Raw genomic sequence first — 23,673 nt, forward strand, 5'->3', positions numbered from 1 at the left:
TCATTTTATCAGTAACAAATCACAAACATATGTTGGGATGTGAAAGTAAATAAATAAATAAAAGGCTTAATACATACCCAGCCCCCTAAAGTTGTCCATTTTATTCATTTAACCCCCTCAACTTAAGGGACATCCTTTTAACCCCCTAAACTTCAAAAAAACGCTACTTTTAACCCCATATCGTCCGACGTGGCATTGACCTAGTCAACGTTTGTGTCTCAAACACAGGAGGCGCGTGGGAGGATTTTGATCTTGCCTCCAACGGTAAAAAAAATGCATACAACCCCCTAAAGTTGTCCATTTTGTTCATTTAACCCCCTCACCTCACGGGACAACCCTTTAACCCCCTAAACTCCAAAAAAATCCTAGTTCCAACTCAAGTACGGGCATTGGAGATAAAGAAGATTTAATTGGTGTCTTTCTAATTTTTAATTGGTGCTTTTTTTGGTCTCAATCCACGTTGAAATTGTAAAAAAATGCTTTAACTTTGTATGAATTATGACCACATTGTATATAAATACAGTGGAAGGCAATACAAAGGAAGAGTTCAAATCTGATTTGACATGAAGTATAGAATACAGTGGAAGAGAAGTGATGACTAAATGATATTTATAGCAATTTTTCAATATCAAGGACTTTCAAAAGAAGAAAGTAGGAAAGAAAAGAGCAAATCAAGTTTATTTCATCATATTAAAAAAAAAAGGCAGTCATTACACAATATAATGCATACAAGAAAGGTAGCTATTACACAAGATAATGCATACACAAGATAAGAACAACAGCAAACAAGAAAGGTAGCCATTACACAATATAATGCATACAAGAAAGGTAGCTCTTGCTCGCCGAGCACATATGCTCTTGCTCGCCGAGCAGAAGTCCTAATTCGCTTGGTCGATGCCCTGAGTGCCTGATGAAGTTATACACACAGACAACATTATATCTCGACAGTCTAAAATATGGGGTTAAAAGTAGCGTTTTTTTAGAGTTTAGGGGGTTAAAGGGTTGTCCCGTGAGGTGAGGGGGTTAAATGAACAAAATGGACAACTTTAGGGGGCTGGGTAATTCGGGATACACACGTGTCACGCGAGTGATACACACGGACAACATTATATCTCGGCAGTCTAAAATATGGGGTTAAAAGTAGCGTTTTTTTGGAGTTTAGGGGGTTAAAAGGATGTCCCTTAAATTGAGGGGGTTAAATGAATAAAATGGACAACTTTAAGGGGCTGGGTATGTATTAAGCCTAAATAAAAATATATAGTCTTTTGTACAAATTGGACAAAAAAATTCAAAAACATTAAGGGTAAATTGCACCATTTTAGCCATTTTAGACGTTGGGGTAAAATTACTCCTGACCCAAAACGTTAAGAATATTTTTACACCTTAACCCGAGATATAATGTAGTAAATACTGCTTTAGGAAAAAAATTTCACCACAGATTCCTAGACAGATTAAATACCAATACCATCAAGTCTTCGACAAGCCAAAAAGAGGGGTAAATTTGCAGCCCTTAATTTTTGGTTTCCATCCCCGCCCCGTCCCCGACTATCGGGAACATTTACAAACCATCCCCACCCCATGGGAATTCCCCGTCCCTAACAAGGCGGGTCTCCAACGGGGATGGAAAATCCCCAACTAATTGATAACCGTAACTGTCAACAACAGATAAACAACCATCTCTGATAACAAAAAGAGAAAAATATAATTATAAAATCACAAGCTAAATTAGCAATTTTTTCCCATATCCATAAATTGTTTCAATCCTTGTTTCAACATATTAGCAGCAACTCATATTTCATAGATGAACAATATAGTGAAAAAATTTACAACAAGATTAGTAAGAATTGGTAATTTCAACAACAGAATTTCCTCTTTTGCATAATCTAATGTTGCTTCTTCTAGCAAAATACATTTCAGAAATATGCACATGAAACTTAAGATGCAATGCAACTTTCCCTACAATTAGTAATTTCTATTGCGTGTCGCCCCGTTTTCCCATCAGCCACTCATCTCGCCAACCAAACAGAGTTAACGATCATCGTACTATAAGGCTGGCAGCAGCATCTGTGAAGGAAAGCAATTCGCCTAGTAGGTACTCATTAATCAGACTATTTATTCCTCCATCTTTGCTTCATCATTGGTAGACACAATGTTTTCATCATTTGGTAAGGCTTCTACTGCCTCTTTTTCCTCGTCTCGGTTGCTTCTGAAGAGGCAAATCTCCATCTTGAGCATGTTCAACGCCATCCATCTCTTTAGCATTTTCTGATTTGCTTTCATTTGGAGTACTATCCATCTTGGCTTCGTCATTGGCACTGGCAGACACACCTTCAGCCTCTTTTTCCCCCTCCGGTTGGTTCTGAAGAGGCAAATCTCCATCTTGAGCATGTTCAATACCCTCCATCTCTTTAGCAACTTCTGATTCGATTTCACGTGGAGTACTATCCATCTTCGCTTCGTCATTGGCACTGGCAGACACAACTTCAGCCTCTTTATCCCCCTCCGGTTGGTTCTGAAGAGGCAAATCCCCATCTTGAACATGTTCGATACCATCCATCTCTTTAGCAACTTCCGATTCGCTTTCATTTGGAGTACTATCCATCTTGGCTTCGTCATTGGCAGACACACCTTCGGCCTCTTTTTCCTTGTCAGGTTGGTTCTGAAGAGGCAAATCTCCATCTTGAGCATGTTCAATACCATCCATCTCTTTAGCATCTTCCGATTCGCTTTCATGTGGAGTATTATCCACAGTACCATTCTCAGGTGCAGTCGTATTAGATGAATACGTCGTGTACTGATCATACTGATAGTTTGACCTCGCCTGGTATCAAAAATATATTTGCAGATTGAGAAGTCAGCAAAATATTACATGAAAGGATATTTAATGGTTATTTCAGCTTTACACAACACTTGCCTATGTTAGGTGGAAACGCAAACTGAAACAAAAACGGACACCAAAAAACGCTATTTGTAGAAAATAAAAGAAACGGAAACGTGTAAATAATAAAAATACAACGGTATACCTACAAATTTTTAAAATTATAAGGATGTGTGTCTATTTATATATAATATATATATATATATACACATTAAAAAAATCACATACAAAGTCGCATGACAGAAAAAATATATATATTTATTTTGAAAGCTTGTAAACGATGATCTATCAAGTAATAGAGATTACTAAACATAGCATTAGCATTGATCTACTTTTGAAAGCACATTACATCCAAAGAAACAAGTTTTCAAATTTCTTAAATTACAGAAACGTGACCCAAAACGTTTCCTAAAAGCTCCTGAGAGTTACAGTTTCCGAAACATGAAACGCTTTAAAATCAAAATGTCTGAGCAACATAGTATAGTAGAACCATTTAAACATACACAATTAATAGGGAAACCTAAATAAACGATAAACTATTAAACAGATCAAGAAGTTGAAATTTTGAAAGCAATCAGAGTTCCAAGAAGTCTTAAGATATAGTTAAAATAGTACTCCTAAGCACTGTTATTAGAACATTATGATTGGGATCGTAAGATTCAATTGGATTCAGCTCTATTTCGTGATGGGTCTATAGAGCGAATCTAAATTATAACAGAATCTTACTATTCGCGATTTGAATCATACGATTCGATTCGATCCAGCTCTATTTCGAGCCGGATCTTCAACATAGTTCATCAAAAACTTCAACAACACTAACTACTAAACTCACTCTCCTCTAATCCAATTGTTATTTATCAAATTATCAACTCAAACAAGTTCCATTCCATCGTTATCGAGTCGACAACAAGGCAAAAAAATAGAGTAAGAAGCTCAAACTCTCCATCTCCACTAAGTTATTAGATTTGTGAATTAGTTTTATAAGGAATACTGCATTTGCATCAGATTGAATTTTAAGTATTTGGTTGATATGATTTCTTATTTGACATTAAATTTGCATTTCTAGACTAATATTTGATAATATTTTGAGTTCAAAGTGGTAAATAATTTATTACTTATAATATTATGAATTTGAACCGAATCTACTATTCGATTCACTAGTCGCGATTCATGAACTGTGGATTTTGATTCATGAGTCAAATCTCGGATTGACAACTATGACAAAGACCCTTTGCATAATAAATCAGCAGATTAATTCCATAATTTCATCGTACTTTCTTCTTTTCTTTCCAAACTGCTCTTCTTTCTTTTCCATGGTGGAGCACTTACATTTTTATCCAAGTTCTAACCTCATCAACAGATTAATTCCATAATTTCATTGATGAAGATGAATGATTTGTGAATTAGTTTTATTTAGGATTGCATTATATTTGAATTTGAAATTTAAGTACTTAGTTTATGACTTTTCTCTTGCAAATTAAACTTGAATTTCTAGACTAGTATTTTAAGTTCAACATGGTAAATATTTTATTTTTTTATAATATTAAGATTTGAACCGAATCTTATGATTCCATTCGATTCGTCACAAAATGAGGATTTCGATTTATGAGTTGAATCTGGATTTGACAACTATGCTCCTAAGAAGATATGAATCATATTAATATCCTAAACCAACTAAGGATGTAATTGTCTAGATTGTTTCTCATAATTGCAAAATTTGAAGAGTCGAACATTAAAAACCATGATAAAAAAAAAAAGATATAAGAATGAAAGGAACATTACCTGGTAAAAATGATTTATTTTATCAATTACAATCTGGGCCATCTCCTCAGTACTACTAACAAGATAAGGCTGCCCAATATCTTCAACAGAACGTTCCGTGTAGCGTGAAACCTCATTCAAGTTAAGAGCAAGGCGGTCCGGTCTCTGGAGCAAAATTCGAAATGTCGGTTGCAGTTCATAGCATTGTTCAAAGAGAGAACGACGGCAGAACACAAAGAGTCCGAGTCGTGCACGAGACATGGCAACAATCAATCTTCTGACATCACGTAGGTGACCCACGAAGCGAGTACGTACAAGAGAGAGCAAAATAAAATCATTCTGCTGCCCTTGAAACTTATCAACTGTTGCCACCTGCAGGAACATGATCATAAATGATGGATTAGAAAGACATGAATGTCAAGACCATAAATTGGATTGAAAAGAACTAAAATACGGGACAAGAGAACCTCGTAGAAGTTTCCAAGAGAACAAATGCCAATAGAATATTGATCAAATTTCTTAAATTAGCCTATGAATATGAATTGTAAAAATGCTCAACCAACGACTTTACCTTACTAGGTGCACCAATAAAATCATACGGGACACATCGTCTATTAATAACATCACGAATAAGAAGTTTCTGGCCATTGTAAGTTGTCAAGATGGATATCTTGTTTGCAGGGTATCCCAATAAACGCATGTAGATGTAGACACTAACAATGTACTCAGCCTCCCCCTCGTTCTGGTAAAACCATGGAGAAGGGGCACTCTCGCCTCTACCATGGTAATCAGGCACATCCACTAACTGATAATCAAAGGAGAATCCAGCATTAGCTTTATGGAAGACAGCCTCCTCCTTCACATTCGGAAGATCACCCAAATCTCGATACCTCCAATTATAAAGTTCGGCTATGCTTGGCCTGGCTCTACCCTGAGCATTGAGCTCGATATAAGGTATACCCAAGCGAACAAACCTAGTAAATAAACTCTGATCCATGTGGCTATATTTCTGAAATGCCATATTCTTTACAACAGGGGGTAACTGATGATGATCACCAATTAGTATGCAGCGTTTTAACCGCGCATAGCCATCCTCCTGCCTCTGAAGCAACATCGGGATAAAAGTTTCAATCTCCAAGATTTGGGCACTTTCTTCCATCAACAAATTATCATATTTGAAGCCTAACTGTAGGAAGTCCTTCCTTTTCAGCGCTGCATGAGTGCAAGTCATTGCCACTATTTTTGCTTGCTTGGTCATAAGATAATTTGCTCGATCAGCTGTTGATTTGAGCAATTCAAATGCCCTACACTCTTCTAGTTCTTGGAACACAGTCTTAAGATGACGAAAGCACCCTTTAGCTGCTCGCATGTCTTTCTCAAATGACTCGCCTGTGAAGACTGGTTTAGATGTGTCAGAAAAGAACTCCTTGAAGGGGAAACGGTCCTGGACAAATGTTGGTTTATCCTCATTATCCGCACAAGCAGCAAGAAATTGTTCCCAGCGCGAGTATACATGAAGCAACCAAAAGTATCCAGCAGTTTCACAGGTGTAACCTACATCCTCAGGAAGCTGGAGAGATCTTGCAAGCTTCTCCACTTCACTGAGCAATTCTAACCGCCTAACAAGCATTGCATTGACACGACCTTGCCTGCTGAAGTCGAGATCAGTTGCTAGTTCTTGTTCTCCTTGGCCAAGTCGAAGAAGATAGCGAGCAGGCACATCTCTCTGAAACATAGTGAGATGCATAAGAGAAATCAATAGGCAGGTTCATAAATAAACTTCCGAAGATAATTTAAATATCATATCACTAGATGAGCACAAAGATTAGAATCATACTTGTCAAAAATTTGATTTAATAAGAATCATATTTGACTTTATATCTAAACAAACACCTGCCAGACACCTTACCTGCATTATCTTCTCAAAAAGGTCATTCAAAGCCTGATTAGAATGGGTGATTATTAATGTCCTTTGTGAAGGACAGTTGTGATAGAGAACATTCAAGATTTGCACAGCTGTATCCGTCTTTCCGGTACCGGGTGGTCCAACAACCATAGTCAGTCCAGGTTGAATACCGGATATGATGGCTCCAACCTGACCCAGATAAAAAGGAAAAGATTAAGTTGTAGCAACATTACATCTGACAGTTCTTACAGATTTTGGATTTATTTATAGAGAGCCACTAAATCAAGCAAAGATTATAGTTATACAAAAGGAGTTGCTAGGCACCTGTGTGGGTGTAAATCTGACAGAATTCTGTTTTGGCTGATCTTGGGGATAAGGCCCTGGGTCAGGAGGAATGTATGCCTCAACAACAAGTTTTTCTTTCTCGCTACCTGAATCTTCCATATTGACATCATTCAGTGAATCAGTAATCGATTTCCTGTTCCCTGGAAGAGCATGAGTTTTTCCTTTTAAAGTCCTAGGCAGCTTAATCCGAAAGGGAGGTCCTGGATGCAGGCTCTCTGTACCATCTGGATTTACAAAACAAACCTGACAAAAAGGAGAAAAAAGATGCCAAGTCTTATTCATACTATTGTTGAGAATTTACTAGCTTTGAAGAAAATGAGCATACCGGCAGTCCCGCTGTAGCATCGGTACAACCTCAGAAAGTTTTTTTAAAATTAACATTCGTTTTGAGGTATTGGCACATCTTTCAAAATTTTCCACAGAAAAATTCCAAACATGACTCACAACCAAGCACAAAAACATCAAATTAGAGTTAGCATATTATCCACTCTATCAGACCCCTCCAAACATCAAAAGCCCTCAACCGAAGCACATTTCAATTTAACAAAATCAATTGACCTAGCATCACTATTTTGAGCTTCCACTCAAAGTAGAGAAAACAATCATACGAACTTCATGAACGGCTCATAAAGACCTCGTTACTGATGCACAGAAATAAATTACAAAAGTACAACTAGAGGCGATAATGTTGCAAGTGTAGAGTAGATCAAAGAGAGAGAGAAGTAAAAGTTGATGCCACTAAAGTGCTATGCCAAATACACAGTAATCGAGAACATAATTTAGTTTCTCCCCTGACGACCCCCCCCCCCCCCCCCCACACACACACACACATGTGGGAGCCTTGTGAACTGGTGCCCTTTTATTCAAAAAGATGGTCATTTTTTTTAGTAGTAATGAAATTTGCTTATTTTTAAGTATATTAAGAGAAAACTATATTAACAACTGAAAACACTGGTAGAAATATGGAAAAACACGACCAACCTGGTATTCTGGAAAGCACTCCTTTAAATGGTCTGCTTCAAGGAAAGTATCCTTAAAATCTACTGTTTCTAGAAGATCAGGCATGTTGATCCATTGTGCAGCAGAAGGATTCCCGTATCCCAAAAACACGTTATGCAACCAATCAGGAACAATACAGTATTCATTCATGAGGTCTCTTATGGATTCTAAAATTGCTTTGAAATTATTTTCCTTAGGTTTCCTCCTCATCAAAATATTAAATGAGCCATAAACATCTTCTGCACCTTTCTCTGCTATATCAGTTACATCCATGTGGTACTGTGCCGTATCTAAAGCAACAGTCACAGTTCTAAGTTCACCTTTTGGTGGTTTCCATTCCTCCCGCTTAATTCTTCCTGTGAAATCATTCATAAGTGATCCTTCCTCATCTCGAATCTCAATAATCTCACATCCTCTTACATACTGGAGACCCAACCTCTGAGGCACAGTAGCCTTCCCTGCTTCCTCAGCACTAAGAGGCTCAAATGAAGGGCGTATTGAGAGTAAAAACAAAACATCATGCTCCTTAAGGGAGTTCCATTCTGATCTTATCTGGGCTTTATAACTAGAAATGCTAAAGGTAACTTCTGCTGTAACAGAAGCTGGTTTGACTTCACCAATATTTGGCTGTTTGACCTCACTGATCTTAAATTCTTTTATTGGCACAGCCATCCTTGACCAACCACGAAATGCAGTTTCTCCTTCACTATTAATGTAGCCAAGGAGGTGAGGAACAGCTTCCTGAATATCTTCACGGATCTCATACGTTGATTCGAGCCGGAAGAGATTGAAGTTTCTTAGAAGATAATCATGCAGTGTTAAAAATTGCAGATTAAGTTTCGGAAGAGCCAGACAACCTTCTCCTGAATAGTTTATGCTTGGTACAAGGCTTTCGTCCCACATGATCTGCTCATTTGGATAAAGTGGAAGAGCATTTATAGCTTCCTTTTGAGATTGCTGCTTCTCAAAGAATGAAACCATCACTTCAATAAGAAAATCAACTCTTTCAGACCAGGGATCTTGATCGGACACCAGTTTAAGCTGAGGGGAAAAAACAGAACTTCAATGATATAGTAAATAGAAGTGCTAGGCGAAATTTTTATGAGCACCATGTCTTTATAATTGGACATGCACAAGCACAAACTAAATAATTGTTATAATGACGGAAAAGAAAGTCAAAATTGATAAGGCCAAACAAAAGTGTACAACTGTATAAACAAAATGACAATGCTACTGCTGTAGAGCAAGATTTAGCACAACTGAAAATACGTTCATTCAAAATACTAAAAAATAAAAACAGAAGGCCTTTTAAGCTTAATATACCTTGCAACAAACCAAGTCGTTTAGCTCTATTGGAGAGAGCACAGACAATTTCTTGGAGAGATCAGCTCGTTTGTTAATTGCACCAATATTAGACAATGCAAGTTCTCGCAACTACAAGCAATAAGAGAAGAGAAAGAGAATGAGTATGATAGGGGAAGGAATGTAATTGAGGATTCAAAATAAGATGATCAATGCTTAAAAATTTTGCCAATTCCAGAGTTAAAAGCTGTATTTTTTTCCAGAAAGACTATTCATGCAACCTTGGGGATCTTCTTAAATGCAAGGAGCTGGAAAGCTTGGAAACGATCATAATGAGACTGAAGCACCTCATCATCTGTCAATTGTGTCCCAACATGATCATTAATTTCAAATCTCTCATAGAACTGCAGTAAGTCAACCAGCTGGGCAAACAGCCTGCCTTTCACATGTCTGTAAAGAGCACTTAAATGACATTTTGCAACAACAGCCACATCAGCAACAAGAGGCCTTAGGTACCTGCACCACATGGAGAAAGGATAATGGACGGAAATGGGTCAATAACAGAGATGTACCAAAGAGATCAGACTATCTTCTACCTTTAGCATGACATGCATATAAATTCCAGCAAGCAACATTTGCAGAAGATCTCATCTTTCTAAATAACACTTAATCAGATTCATGAAGACTACAAGCCACTACCCCAATGAGACTAGTAAAAGCAAAAACAAGGGAAAGTGAGTGGAATAGAGGAAAGAGATCCATTTGGCCAATCCCATCTAGCTTTAGATAGGCTTAGTAGGGTGAAGGTAAAAGCAATACAGGGTAGAATAAATTAATTCAGAAGGAAATGAAGGGATCTGAGATGGACTACCTCCTTGTTGGCAGTTGACTCAATAGATCAATCAAAAATTCCATGAACCTCTCACAGTACAAGACAGCAGCATCATCAACTTCCCCATAAGTAAGATCGATGCAATCATCTTTATTAACATCTTTTTGTGGAAAAACATGGAAGTCAAGAACCTGGAGAAAACTATAATACATAAGAAGAGGCACAAAGAAAGCAGATTGCAATTGTTGCATAGTTTTGAGATAAAATTTTACATCAAGAAACTCTTCAATAAGATTTCTCAAAAACTTCACTTCAATCAAATTTGATGGGTCAAAAGACTGTCCTTGTTTCATTGCTTCCTTGGCCTCCCTCTTGATCATCCTTTTCCACTTCTTTATTAAATCCGGAGTAAGACAAAGTTCCATCTGCAAATTAAAAAAGCAAACAATTAAAATAAGGGTTAGTAAGAATACTAAGATGGCATAAACAACATAACAGCCTACGAATTTTACCTGAAGTCGACCATATGACAAACTGTGCCATGACTGCAGACCTCCTAATTTCAGAACCGTCTCACTCACAATTTCATCCTCCAGACTCTGAGAGATTAAGTTTTGACTTAGATAAGAACATATAAAGCATGAGATAAGGAGTCAAAAGCTACAGCAGATATACTAAATCAGAACAAAAAAAAATGAATATGCAACATTTATACAGCATGGTTGAAGACTACAAACGCGTTCGAAAGCAATTTTCACATGAATGTTTACCATCCTCATGCATGATCCAATAAGTGATGCTGCTTAACAATAAACAAAAACTCATCCACAAATTTCCAATTATAAGTGCACACCAACATCCAAAAGCAATATGTCTGTTAGACAACTGATTATAACTAGTAAAAGGAGAAGATAAACCTTCCTCAACTAAAACAAGCCTCAATTTCAATATGAATTTTGGAGCCAATAAGAAAAGAACAAAAGATAAGAGAGCTCCATCTCCACCTCTGTTATACACCAACTACCTGTGAAAGCGTATCAACGCTTTACACATGGCCGCCACAAGACGAAAATGGACTGAATCTGTCATTACTCATTAGTTGGTTTTTTATGTGTTTGCTATGTGTTTAGATCCAGTGTATGTTATGTAGTTATTTTACATTGTGTTTGTAACTGCCTGTTTCTCTAGCAACTGAATTACACAGCAGTTACCAGGTTTATGTGCAGTATTTATGGCATAAACAAAAAGGAGAAAAAAGTATTTTTCCACCAAATAATTCTCAGAGATCAAAGGGCTTTCTCTTAATGAGCCCTTGCACTTAGCAATTACAGGTTCAAAAGGTAGAAAACAAGAAGTTACTCACAGACCCATAACTAGATCCTTGAATTCTATCAACCTCAAACTCACACTTAAGTAGAGGAACATTGTAGTTCAAAGACAATAAGGCAAAACATGACTTAAATGCAAACATATTTGACTTGAGCTCTCCTGCTTACACCCTTACTCTTCTAAAAATACACAGAGAGATGTTTTAAGACAAATGTTCTACAACATGCTCATCTAGATGAAAGGCACTTGACCTGCTAATTATATTGCAATTTGCATATTTCACATTACCTAAAAAATATCTCAAAAAGCATTAACAATTGCAGAAATACAAAAATCTTGTCCAAAAGCATATAATATTTAGTAAAAGCATAGTATGAATCATGAAAACAGCATACCTGAAATGCATTAATCATAAAAACAAGGTAATTAGTCTTTTCTGCTATAGTCAATTCTCTCCCCTGCAGTTGAAGTAAGAATAGAATCAGTAAACTGTAATGCAGGTGCAGCTGCAACCCGTTTGGAATATGCTAGTTATAAAAAATGTATTACACAAATAGAAGGACAGGGCGAGGCATGGAAGGGAAACAAACCTCCTTCAGCAGAAGAACCCTCTCAAGAAATCTTTTGAAGAGATCTTTCCGATCATAAAAGCATAGCCAAGCTGCCACATTCTCTCGAAACTGCAAATTAGAAGTATAATTCTTCAATCTCAAGTTGGAATACAACTATATTAGACACTATAACTTTTTCTGTTAATAAAAAAATTAAACAGATAAAAGTCTAAGGGCCAAAAGAACTTAACCAAGTTAGTTGAAAAATAATCAGTTAAAGATAATCTATGAAGATACATAGTTTATGTTACTATATTTTCTGATTCATTTCTTCCTCAATACTACAGAGAAAAATGATAGTTGCAGTCCACAAAGAACAGTTCAGCATTTGGCTAAAGATAACAACAGCTTCAATCAACAATTCATAACACCTATTCACTTAATTGAAGAAGTTTTGAGCACATGAAAGCAACTCAAGCAGCAAAGAGACCAACAAAAACCACAAATGGGGGCTCTGTTCTACTTGGTACACTTCGCAGCAAACAAGGAGCACTGGAGACAAACCCACCCACTTGTAGAAAGTGTAATCAGGACAAAAAAAAAAGGCCTACTGCCTACAGCACAGGAAAACCCTCGAACATGAAAGGGGTGAAATTGCATACTGAAATCCTAAATTTTCTGCAAAAAAAAATATGCCTAAGACAACCCTATGTAAGCTCAATCCCACAATAGCATATGAAGCAAATCATCTAGGGAGCGTGAACTTAATTCTAACATAATGAGTGAATCTATATCATAAGAAGACCAAGCAGGAAACCAAAAATTACCTTCTCGTTGATCATGAGAATCATGGACATAACATGCTCGAAAGTCGCAGTTTCTGGGTCAAAATTCGGCCATAGGTAGTTCTCCAAATACTGACTAACTTCTAGAATCATCACTCTCTGCAGTGGCACAGGTTTCCTTCCTTCCTTAACCTTCAACTCTGTCTCGTATATCTTCTTCACAAGCTCAGGATCGAAACTTTTCTTCTCCTCCTCTTTAGACTCCACGCCGCCTAAGCTCCCGCCAGTTTTCATCCAATTCGCTGCAGCAATCTTCGTCAACCGGTCCCGTTGGATCTCTGAAAGAGTTATCGAGTTAGGAAGGTTCGAACCAGGTTTGGACTCAACGGGTTTGTCGCTGAGATTTGCCTGTAACTCAACAGGATACTCAGCTACCCGGTGGCGCTTGAAATCATACGCGCCGGTACCGTACACTTTCGTCATTGCGGGTGCTCTGAGTGAAAACTATGGAGTATTTTCTGAAGTGCGATGCATAATACACGGATTGAAAGGCTTGTGTTTTGGGGAAGATTACGAATTAGCTATGGGTTATTGAGATTTGGGATGAAAACTGGAAATTAGGGTTTTGGATAAGTGGGTGTTATGGGACAGGAGGGAAACGCTAAACCCAGGTAGAAAAGTTCGGTTTTTTCTTTTTTTAAATTTTTATAAGAAATGAGGTAAGAGCAATTTTACTCTTTTTTTTTTTTTTTAGAATGAATGAATTAATATAAATCAGAAATGATAACATCGGTAATCATTGGCGGTGGACATTCCCACTCGGCAAAATCAGAACTAGAACTAAGGGCCTTCGCTAAGGAGTGGGCTGCTAGGTTCGCTGATCTTCTAACAAAGGAGATCGAAACTAAGTTTAAATCTCGTAATAGTAAACAACAATCTTTTACAACATCAGAGAGATATGAGAGATTATAATTTTGATGTTGAATGGCCTTCACAATTTCGTAACAGTCTGACTGAACTTCGACATTAGACAAATTCTTAGACTTAATCCAGCTCAATGCCTCTTTCACGGCTACGGCTTCGGCAATCGTCGGGTTGATGAAATCCACAAAGCCCATCTTTCTTGCAAATAGACAATTGCCAGTGTAGTCCCGAATTAGCATTCCAGCGGAGCTGAACTTCCCTTCTTTACTCATGCATGCGTCTACGTTGCAGATAAGACTGCCTTGCTGCGGTTTCTCCCATTTTTCTTTCGCTGCAGTCAGCTGTGGACGTTGTTGTACTTCATTTCTGATCATCGCCTTCCAGCTTTGCACTTCGATTAACGTTGTTGCTAAAACTGATTCCGCAATGCTAAACTTCTTCTCCCAAACCGTACGATTGCGGTTCTTCCACAGATTCCAAAGGATAACAGATATGGCTTCTAATGTAGTGGAATTAACCTCCAGCTGTATTGAAAACCAGTTGAAGAAATCATTTTCTCTTTCCATTCTGTTGTCTGAGAAATATTTCTCCCACACCTGCTTAGCGAACAAACAAGACAGAAAAACATGGCTCTCATCTTCTCCCATCTCCCCATAGGTCGGGCATCTATTAACCAACGAGTTGTGTCTTCGACTGAGATTGGAAAGCGTCGGTAAGCAATGAGTTCTAACCCGCCAAAGGAAATTCTTCACTTTAGGGGCTATATTCAATTTCCACATTCTTTTCCAATTAACCTCATCCGTTATCACAGTCTCTTCTCCTGAAGCACTTACAGCCATTAAATACCCACTTTTCACTGAGTATCATCCATTTAGATTGTAATGCCATAACCACGAGTCTTATATACCAGGTCTGCCTCGTGGAATCGACAGAATTAATCTGTTGTCCCTAGTGTTGAACGCTTCTTGAACCTGCTATCGGATCCATCCACTTGTATCGTCTAACAAATCCCCCACGAGTTCAGTTGTTGTTCCACTAGGTCGATCGCTACTGACATATGGATTTTTCGCATCCGGCAGCCAAGGTTCGCTCCAAATACTTGTTGACAGCCCATCTCTAATTTTTCTTCTAAGTCCCAATTGCAGAACTTCTCGTCCTGCAATTATACTTCTCCAAGTGTAAGACGGATTGTGACCCAACGTGGCGTGGAGAAAGTCAGAGTTAGGGTAGTAGCGAGCCTTCATGATTCTTCCCACTAGCGAATCCGGGTTCTGCATTATTCTCCAGGCTTGTTTTGCTAAGAGTGCTGTATTAAATTGATGTATATCCCGGAATCCCATTTCACCTTTGGCCTTTGGAATGCTCATCCTCTCCCATTTTTTCCAATGAATCCCTATCCCATTTGGTCTTGCCGATCTCCACCAAAACTGATTGAGCATTTTATTGATTTCCTCATAGAACTCCTTAGGTAACAAGAATATGCTCATCATATAAGTTGGTATGGCTTGCAAAACTGATTTTATCAGCACCTCTTTCCCGACTCTCGATAAGAACTTCTCTTTCCAGTTGTTGATTTTGTTCCAAATTCTGTCTTTTAGGGGTCTGAAAACGATCATCTTACTTCTGCCAATATCAATCGGCGCTCCCAGATACGTATCGAGTGTCTCGACCTCCACCACATGGAGAATATCGATTACTTCTGCTCTTGATACCGCGGTGGCATTAGCGCTGAAGAACAGAGAGGATTTTTCGAAATTGATACATTGTCCTGAGGCTTTTGCATAGTCTGTGAGGCATTGTTGAATACATTGAGCTTCCTCTTTGTTTGCTCTAAAAAATAATAGGCTGTCATCGGCAAAGAATAAATGTGATATTCGTGGAGCCTGTCTGACTACTTGAATCCCGTGAATTTTGCCTTCCCTTTCTCTTACTGTTAGACTTGCTGTTAACCCTTCTGCACATACAAGAAAGAGAAACGGTGATAGGGGGTCCCCCTGCCGAAGTCCCCTTTGCGGAGTTATGGGGCCCATCTCTCTGCCATCCTGATAAATTTTGTAGGAGACTGTCGTTACACACATCATAATCCATCTTACCCAGTTGGTTGGAAATTCTAATTTTTGTAGCATGTGTTCTATAAAGCCCCATTCAACCCGATCGTATGCTTTACTCATGTCGAGTTTAAGCGCCGCCGATCCTTTCTGCACATGCCTTGATCCCTTTAACTTGTGAATGATTTCATAAGCCACAAGGATGTTATCCGTTATGAGTCTGTCTGACAGAAATGCACTCTAATTGACTGAAATTACCTCTTTGAGCACCTGTTTAATCCGGTTGGCTAACATTTTTGTTAGGATTTTCATAAGTACATTGTAGAGCGCTATCGGCCTTAGGTCTGACACCAGCTTTACATTCTGCTTCTTCGGGATGAGAATAATTAGAGTATCATTCAAGTGTTGAGGAAGTCTGCATTGGCTGAGATAATTTAAACATGATGCGCTAATTTCGGGCCCCACTGTCCCCCAGAACTTTTGATAAAATGCAGGATTGAACCCGTCAGGACCCAGGCTCTTGTCCGGATGCATTTCAAAACAAGCTCTCTTCACATCACTTGCTGTAAAAGGTTCTGCCAGAACTGCTTTTGTGTTGGTCTGATAACCTGGCCCGAACACAGTCAAGAATCGGTGTATCCTCAACTCCCGAGCTAGAAAAAATATTGCTAAAATAGCCTGTCAGGAGCTCCTCCAACCCTGAGCCCCAAGTACACCTATCCCCTACCTCATTCTGTAACTCACTGAATCTGTTATGGCGTTTCCTCTCTGACGCATACGCATGAAAGTACTTTGTGTTGGAATCGCCATCCTGGATCCAAAACAGCTTCGCTCTCTGTTTCCAAAAATCCTTCTGCTGTCTCAGAACTTTAGAGTAGGCCTGAGAAGCTGAGGTATATTGTTCAGCCCCGAACTTGTCCCTTCTACCCTTGTACCGCTGCAACATTACCCGAAGTTTATTTAACGATTTCTTGAAATTGTTATCCAAGTTCGAACTCCAACTTTGTAAAGCCGTCCTGCAGCTTGTTAACTTAGCGCTAATTGTGCTATCAGCTTCCGCGTTCCATGCCGTAGCTACCACCGATTCGCACTGCTCCTCCTGGAACCACACATTTTCAAAGCGGAAGCGCTTTCTCGAAGACCTGCGGGCCCAGACCTGCATTTCTAGCAGCAGTGCAGTGTGATCAGAAGCAATTGTAATCAGATTTTTAAGCCTTGTTCCCGCAAACAACTCGCTTAATTTTTGATTTACAAAGGCTCTATCCAGCTTCTCCTCAACCCAACTATCTGTCCCGCCCCTCGCCTCCCATGTGAACTGATATCCCTCCATATTCACCTCATATAACTCGCTATCTTCAATTGCTCTCTTAAATCCTTCCATTAGACCATTTGGATGCGGTCTTCCCCCTCTCTTTTCACTAGCTCTCATCAAATCATTGAAATCACCTACACAACACCAGGCTAAACCATCCTGCTCTTTGAAGGATCGCAGCAAGTCCCAGGATGCTCGCCTTCTATTTCTCTCCGGAAAGCCATAAAAACCAGTAACTCGGAACGGTAAAATATTTGGAATGGTGACAATTGCATTAATGAAGTTTAGAGATGAAGAGATAACCTCCACATCAATGTGATCCTTCCAGAGAAGGGCCAGTCCTCCTCTATGGCCACTGTTGTCTACTATAAACATCTTCCCAAATCCCAACTTCTTACTGACAGTCCGGACTTTTTCCTCGTTAATCATCGTCTCCATTAAAAACATTATCATGGGCTTATGGACCTGGATTTGATCCAGTAGAACCTGAATCGTTCGTGAGTTGCCCAACCCATGACAGTTCCAGCTGAATAGGCTCATTGGAATTGGTGGGCCTGTCCTCCAGGTCCCACTGCTTTTTCATTTTTTGAGTTTTCTGAGCCATCCACCTCCATCTCTCCTTCCTCTCTTCTCGGTCGTTTGGGATCATGCGTAATACCCTGGATGATTGTACTGATATTTGGTTGAATAGCAAGCCCTGGAATATGTAATCTAAAGGATTTTACAATTGAGCCAACTTTCCCATTCGTTGAACTTGTCTCCCCACTGTGTTGCTGACCTCTCGGGGTTTGGGTGGATTTGCCCTTACTGTTACCGCTGCCCTCTTCCTCTACTGACTCACGAAGCCACTCCCTCCCTGCCAAGCTACCATTTTTATGAATATCGGCTCTAAGAAAGCTTCCATATTGCCTTTCTACTGGGGCTGTCGGGTTATCAAAGAAAGTTGCACAAAATTTATTCGAGTGGCCTATCACTCCACAGTAGAAGCAAAAGCTGGGCAATCTCTCGTATCGAAAGCTAACCCAAAACCATTCTCCCCCACTCCTCTTCATCTTCTGTCCCATCTTTAAGGGTATTCGGATGTCTATCTCAACCTTGATGCGCAAGTAACTGCGTCTGAGTCCGCTAAAGTTCCTTTCGTTTGCTTCTAAAAAGGTTCCTAGGTATTCTCCTAAGATTCTGCAAATCTTCTCTGTTTGGAAGCCCACAGGCAGGTCTGAAATCTGTACCCACATAATTAATCTGTCTAACTCCACCTGCATTGCCTGTTCCATTACATCCAATCTTTTGATAATAAGAACATTCTGGTTGAATGTCCAAGGTCTGTCGTTCAGCACTCGACACACATCCAGTTCATGATAGAACTGAAATAGGTATCGACCTTCTCTGTCCGTTTCCGTGACCGTGACTCCCTTCACCGGTTTCCAGATTGACGCTAGCATGCACTTCATACTGTCGAGATGGATTGACTTAGCTATCAGGAATTGTCCGACAATGAACAACGATGGCTGTGAATTTGCGATTTGGACATCATCTGTCGCGATAACAATCCCGTCCTCCCCCTCTTCCTCCAGTCGCAATTTTGCATAAGCATCGAGAAGGCTTTTGTTTCTGTCCATTCTTACTGATCGTTACTGTTTTTATAGAATTAGGTTAAAGGAGATCGTAGTGTTGCACCGGTAAGTCAGCGATGTTGAATGATCGGGATAAACCCTAAGGAGACTCCTTCTCACCCGAGAAGACTGCCCACACTCCAACTGGAGAGACTCAGTGTTCTTCTTACTTAATTACTCCAGGTAAGAGCAATTTTACTTAAGATAATACTTCCCGTTCATTTGGGGGAAAATATTGTGTTTTAGAAAATTTTATGCTGGAAAAATATTGTGCAGGAAAATAAAGTATTTTTCTGTGTTTGGTAACAACACTGGAAAATATTTTACGGTGTTGGGCTACAACACTGGAAAATATTTTCCAACCACTAAAAACGTGAAAAAACACGCAAAAAAATGTGAAATTTTGTTAAAAACACAAAAAGTGAAAAAATGGAAAAATCATGAAAAGTAAAAAAAATATTAAAAACATGGAAAAAAAAAGTGGAAAACCACGAAAATGTGAAAAAAAAGTTTAATGTTAAAAATACGAAAAACGTTTTTTCTCATTTTTTGCATTTTTTGTATGTTTGCTCGTGTTATTAACGTTATTGTGTTTTTTTTTTTGCATTTTTTCTTCATTTTTTCGTGTTTTCACGTTTAGTTTTTCGGTTTTTTCTTTTTTCACGTTTTCTTTTTTTCACATTTTTTATTTTTCGCATTTTGTTACTTTTTTGTGTTATTCACATTTTCATGTTTTTCGTACTTTTCACGTTTTTGTGTTTATTACGTTTTCGTGTTTTGTTTGTATTTTTCTTCTTTTCCTGTTTATCGCGTTTTTCACTTATTGTCACGTTTTTGTATTTTAGCATTTTTCGCGTTTTCGTGTTTTTCGTATTTTTTCATATTTTCGTGTTTTTTTATTATTTTTTCACGTTTTTGTATAATTCGTGTTTTCTCATTTTTTCGCGTTGTTCATGTTTTGTGTCTTTTCAAGTGTTTGTTTTTTTTTGCGTTTTTGTGTTTTTCACGTTTGTTCACCTTTTCATGTTTTTTGTGGGTTTTTTTCCATATTCTCGTGTTTTGTAACGTTTTCACGTTATTCATGTTTTTTCGTGTTTCATATTTTTGTATTTTTACATTTTTTAATATTTTCCCTTTTTTTCTCTAGACGCGTATGTTTTGGGGGAAATGTTTTACGCTTTTGAAAAGGGTAAAACATTTTCCCTTATTTCTTCCTTCCTTTTCCATTGACTTGGCACTTATTTTCCTTTGACTTATTTTCCTGCCCAAACAAACAGTGGAAAATTGGGAAAATATTTTCCCGCAGAATATTTTCCCCCAAACAAAACGGGCCTAAAACTGAGGTTACAAATGAGTCAAGCTCTTCCCAAGCCGTTCGATTCAGTTCGATTTATAAATGAACTAAATTTGAGATCAAGTTTGAGATTCAATTGGTAAACAAACTAAGTTTGAGTACGGTAAAACTCGATTTAAAAACTCACTAGCAGAATCCGTTATAAGTTCGTAGAACAAACTCAATTATAATGTCATGTTATGGTAGTAGGAAGATGTTTACCAATCACAATGTTTGTAGAATATATTAAAGCTATTCTCCAATTATGGTTTTACGATAGACAATAATTGGTTGGTATACATTTTAGATATGGTATTTTTTGAAGCTTGGATGCTATATAACTTTGACTTTCAGGATCACGACAAACACATTTGTCGCAGTGGGTAGAAAAGAAGATGAGTCATATTGAAAAAACGGTCACTTGTATGGTTTCTGGAATAAACGTGCACACATTTCAGATAAAAGATCGAAAAGAAGGGGGAGTTGTTGACTTAAATACAAGAACTTGCACGTGTAGGAAATGACAACTTTCTCAGTTTCCTTGTAAACATGTATGCAAAGTTGCGTGTGAGCATATTTTAAGTAATACATATCGATGTGTGGATAGTTACTACACTAACAACGTGGTTAAATTATCCTACGTTGAGTCTATATACCCAGTCGGACTCTAGTCGGAATAGACAAATTGTGATCCTCCAATGAAAGTTCTCCCCCTGTAAAAGGCTCTGTCAGTCGATTAATAGATCAGAACAGAAGACCATCACAAGGTGAAGATCCAGTTCCAATAATATGTAGCTGATTAGGGAATACTGGCCACATTAGGTTGAATTGCCATCAACCGCTACCAAATACAAGTCATTCTCTAAGTACAGTTGTAAGTTCTCTAAGTTCTTGGACATAATTTGAGCTTATTGTAATAATCTTGAACTTATTGTAATAATTTTGTAAGAATATTGAACTTATTGTAATAATTGTGAGTATATTATAATAATTTTATAGGATTATTGTAATAATTTTGAACTTTTTAAATGATGTTTCACATATGGAAAAACTACTTCGCGGTTTCATGAAATGCAAATTCCCATTATATGAAAACTGCAAAACAGAGATTGAACTGCAAAGGGGAATGCTTCGCGGTTCAATATTTCCCTTCGTATATACAAGAACCGTGAAGTGGAATAGCCTTCGCGGTTATATGAACTGCAAAGTAGTATATCCATTTGTAAGATGTCATGTTTGAACTTAATGAGTTTCTAAAACCTGTATACATACAAAAAAAAATCCAATACAAAACAATCCAATACTAAAAAATATATGTACGATCCAATACCAAAAAAAATATATTTACAATCCAAAAACCAATACATACAATTTACAATGGATATAGTTTTTGATGAAAAATTTCAACAACAACATGATATCTTAAAAACTCTCCATCCTTTGGACGTAATGCTGCCAATGGCCTTCTAGTAGATAAAAGTTGAGTAAAAAGGCAAAAGAATAACCCACAGTCGTTCGAGCCTGAGTATCCAAGTGATGGATTTCTTTCCGTGGTGTGTTGCCCAAGAAAAGGCTTTAGCAATGGCCTTAGAAAGGATGTAGAGGAGCTTGACTAAGACTTTGTTAAGTTTCTCATCATTGTTGTTAGGACTATGCATATTCGTCGTATAAAGTACTCCTAATATCCAGTGATTTCCTTATGACCATTGATCATCATTGAAAAGTAATTGATATTGGGGTCCGGACACTGCAGCCATCCGGTGAATTGACTATCACACGTAGTCCAATCCAACGCTAATCCGAATTCCATCGACTGATGCCTCAATATCCAACGGAATGTATTGATATTCTAATTCAAGAAAAAAACCATAAAATATACATACTCTTCATAAAAAATTAGACATCTTATTTGAAATCAATCTTACCTTTCCGTCCCAAAAGGCACTAGGCGTCTCAAGTTGTACAAACCATGGCATGTTTGATTGTAGAAAGTTTGTCCCTCCCAACAATTTGGTTGATTATGGATCGACTACACTTTTCCAAGTCTCATATAGCACCACATCATCATAAACAAGTTGATCCATCTATGCTTTGGGTTTCATTTTTAGAACGTTAACCGCACCTTGAGGACCTTCTTCACACCCTTCGAACTTTTCTTACCATGAGCCGTGAAAGGTGCTTTTACGAACTATGAAGGTCTTTTTGCTCGCACCTCTTTAAGTGGCTTTCCACCTCATCCTAAATGCCAATAGACAATACAAAACCCCCGTTTTAAGCAATGAAAAAAACACAAAATACATAAGATCACAACTATGGCTTGCTACCTTCTCAATTACGGGTTTGCTACCAGTCGCAACACCAGAAAGCACAACTATGACGGTTTATATATCATCACTCAAATTCATAACTTCATCATCCTATTAAAACATAATAAACGAAAACAACTTAAGTCATATATTTTTCAAGTAAATATTAGTAAACATTTTAAGTCATATACCATCACGGGAGTCATTTGTTGTGTTTCGGTATCACCACCGAGTTGAAACACCTCGTGTTGAGGGTTTTCTTCAATCTGCTCTCCCCCGATCTTCTTCAATCTTCTCTTCTACATTTTCTTCAATCTTCTCTTCCCTCTAGTCCTATCGTACATTCTCTTCCTTCCGCTCTCATATACTTTTTTCCATCTTCTCCGCCATATCTCTCCTCTACTCCTCCCTCCTATGATCCTCCCTCAACTCTGTAATTTGTCTCATATGCGCTTCATTCATCTTCATCATTTTTCCCATCAACTATGCAATCACTTCTGCCTTCAACTTCACAAAATGACTCTGCATCTTTGCCCTTTTCTCTTCTTTAATATTTGCTTGTTCATCTGCCCTAACATGTTCATTCTTCTTAAACCTCTTCTCGCTTCTACTCTTCTCCCCCTCATCCTCTACCTCCACATCATGTCCTTCGACTTCTGGTACCTCATCTCCCCATCCATCTCCTACTCCTCATACTCCTTATACGTCTCGAATAGTACCTCATGTCCATTTGTATAATCCTTGAGTGACTTATACCATCTGCATGCTTCTTGTATATACCCATTTTTGTCCGGGCCAATTTTTAAGTTTATAATAAATTTCACTCAAAATTTGAACAATTCATGAATTATCCATAATATATGGTATTATCTCGAAAATAATTTATTGGGGAAAATTATGCTATTAAGGCTAATTTACCATATTTCGGTATAAATCGGTAAAAATTCTGAATTATATTCAAAATATGACCTAATAGAATTAAAGTACAATTTTAACCTATTATAAATTTTATTCGAGATATATTCCTCGTATTTTGAATAAAATTGAATTTGCTTGAATTCGAGTTATAATTTATTGATTAAGGTTCAGATGTCAATCAATCGAATTAACATTTCAATGCTTATTTATTTATCGTAAAATATATTTAGAAATGACTATAGTCTGAATTGCGAATTATGACGTAACATCGTATATTAAAGTTAAAGTTAATATTGACTTTGGTTACGATTTATATTATAATTAAACGTTTAGAATATAGTTGATTTTTATATAATGAATTATGACAAAGGGATTCAAACATTGAAAAGTCAATAAATTAATGACAAATAAACGCTTAAAAGTTAATTTTTGTTAATAAATAAATATTATAATATTATTATAAATATCTTTTAATTATGTCTATTGTTCAGTAATTTTGGTGGATCTGAAGGCCAACTCATCAATGCCAAA

At 37.7% G+C, this 23,673-nt stretch overlaps 1 protein-coding gene across 1 annotated transcript; it reads right to left on the minus strand.

The window, feature by feature from the left end:
• Window positions 1–1,717: 1,717 nt before the first annotated feature.
• On the minus strand, window positions 1,718–13,364 carry LOC136224104 (uncharacterized). The gene is made up of 14 exons (XM_066012357.1): window positions 12,731–13,364; window positions 11,943–12,032; window positions 11,748–11,810; window positions 10,536–10,622; window positions 10,296–10,448; window positions 10,063–10,214; window positions 9,473–9,707; window positions 9,213–9,323; window positions 7,872–8,930; window positions 6,870–7,133; window positions 6,549–6,734; window positions 5,211–6,365; window positions 4,661–5,011; window positions 1,718–2,821 (listed from the first exon to the last, which is right to left on the minus strand). The coding sequence occupies exons 1-14, from the start codon at window positions 13,169–13,171 to the stop codon at window positions 2,159–2,161; spliced, it is 5,010 nt and encodes a 1,669-aa protein (XP_065868429.1). The 5' UTR covers window positions 13,172–13,364; the 3' UTR covers window positions 1,718–2,158.
• Window positions 13,365–23,673: the final 10,309 nt, after the last annotated feature.

The sequence above is a fragment of the Euphorbia lathyris genome, chromosome 3, assembly GCF_963576675.1.
Source record: "Euphorbia lathyris chromosome 3, ddEupLath1.1, whole genome shotgun sequence".
Classification (NCBI taxonomy): domain Eukaryota; kingdom Viridiplantae; phylum Streptophyta; class Magnoliopsida; order Malpighiales; family Euphorbiaceae; genus Euphorbia; species Euphorbia lathyris.